Below are 842 nucleotides of genomic sequence, written 5' to 3' on the forward strand. Positions count from 1 at the left end.
GAGGCCCCTGCCCTCGCAGGCCCGGTCCCCTTCGGCCGCACGGCCCCCGGCCCGGAGGAGGCACCAGGCAGCGGCTGCCCGCGATCGCGGCCGGGCCCGGGGCCCCGGCGCCCGCCCGCTCACCTGCCAGCTGTCTTCGCAGTAGCAGCGCCGACTGCAGCTCCGTCATCCTCCCCGCCAAGGGCCCAGGCTGGCGCCGGGGCTTCCGAAGGGCTGGGACAGGCTCTGGGGGCGGCTGGAACTGGGTGTGCTGAGGAACGCGGGCCCCGCAACCGGAGCGCCGAAGCCGAGGGAGGCCGGGCTGGGGCGGCGGTAGCGGCGCCTCGCTGCCGGTGCGAGTCCGCTCGGTTCAGCTCTTCTCACAGCGACTCACGCCCGGAAGGGGAGGGTACCGGGCAGCCGCGCGCGGCGCGCACTGGGACTTCGCTCGCCCGCTTCCCTCCTTCAACCCGCCGGTCGGCCCCACCGGTGCCTTCCCCCGCCACTGCCTCACTCGGCGCAGGGCCGCTCCGCGCAGGCGCGCTGAGACTGCCGACTTCGGAAGCAGCCCGCCCGCTAGCCCGACTTCTCTGCCTCCCTGCCCCGCCCCCGGCGGCGGAACCCCGCCCCCTAAGCGCAGGCCTCCCGGCCCGCCGCCATCTTGGGAAGGTCGACGCCCCGGCTGCTGCCGAAGTTTCAGTTGGTAGACGCTCCGAGGGCGCCATGACAAAGAGGTCGCGGAGGGTCAGGTTGCGTCCTCCGGCTGGAAGCAGGTGGTGTGAAAGCCAAGGGGCCGAAAGAAGTGGTACATGGCCAATTATTGGCGAGCACCCAAAAGCCGTCTATCACTGCACACATGGTGT

The 842-nt window shown here is 72.7% G+C and overlaps 1 protein-coding gene across 1 annotated transcript in view; it reads right to left on the minus strand.

The window, feature by feature from the left end:
- The window catches only part of UBE2G1 (ubiquitin conjugating enzyme E2 G1), a 98,413-nt gene extending 97,877 nt beyond the window's left edge, over positions 1–536 (minus strand). Inside the window, exon 1 of the mRNA XM_008047888.2 lies at positions 124–536. Within this exon, the coding sequence (XP_008046079.1) occupies positions 124–169 (46 nt within the window). The 5' untranslated portion in view covers positions 170–536. The remainder of the gene's footprint in view (positions 1–123) is intronic.
- Between the last annotated feature and the right edge of the window lie 306 nt (positions 537–842).

This window comes from Carlito syrichta, unplaced genomic scaffold (assembly GCF_000164805.1).
Source record: "Carlito syrichta isolate Samal-C Ts95f unplaced genomic scaffold, Tarsius_syrichta-2.0.1 Scaffold118031, whole genome shotgun sequence".
Classification (NCBI taxonomy): domain Eukaryota; kingdom Metazoa; phylum Chordata; class Mammalia; order Primates; family Tarsiidae; genus Carlito; species Carlito syrichta.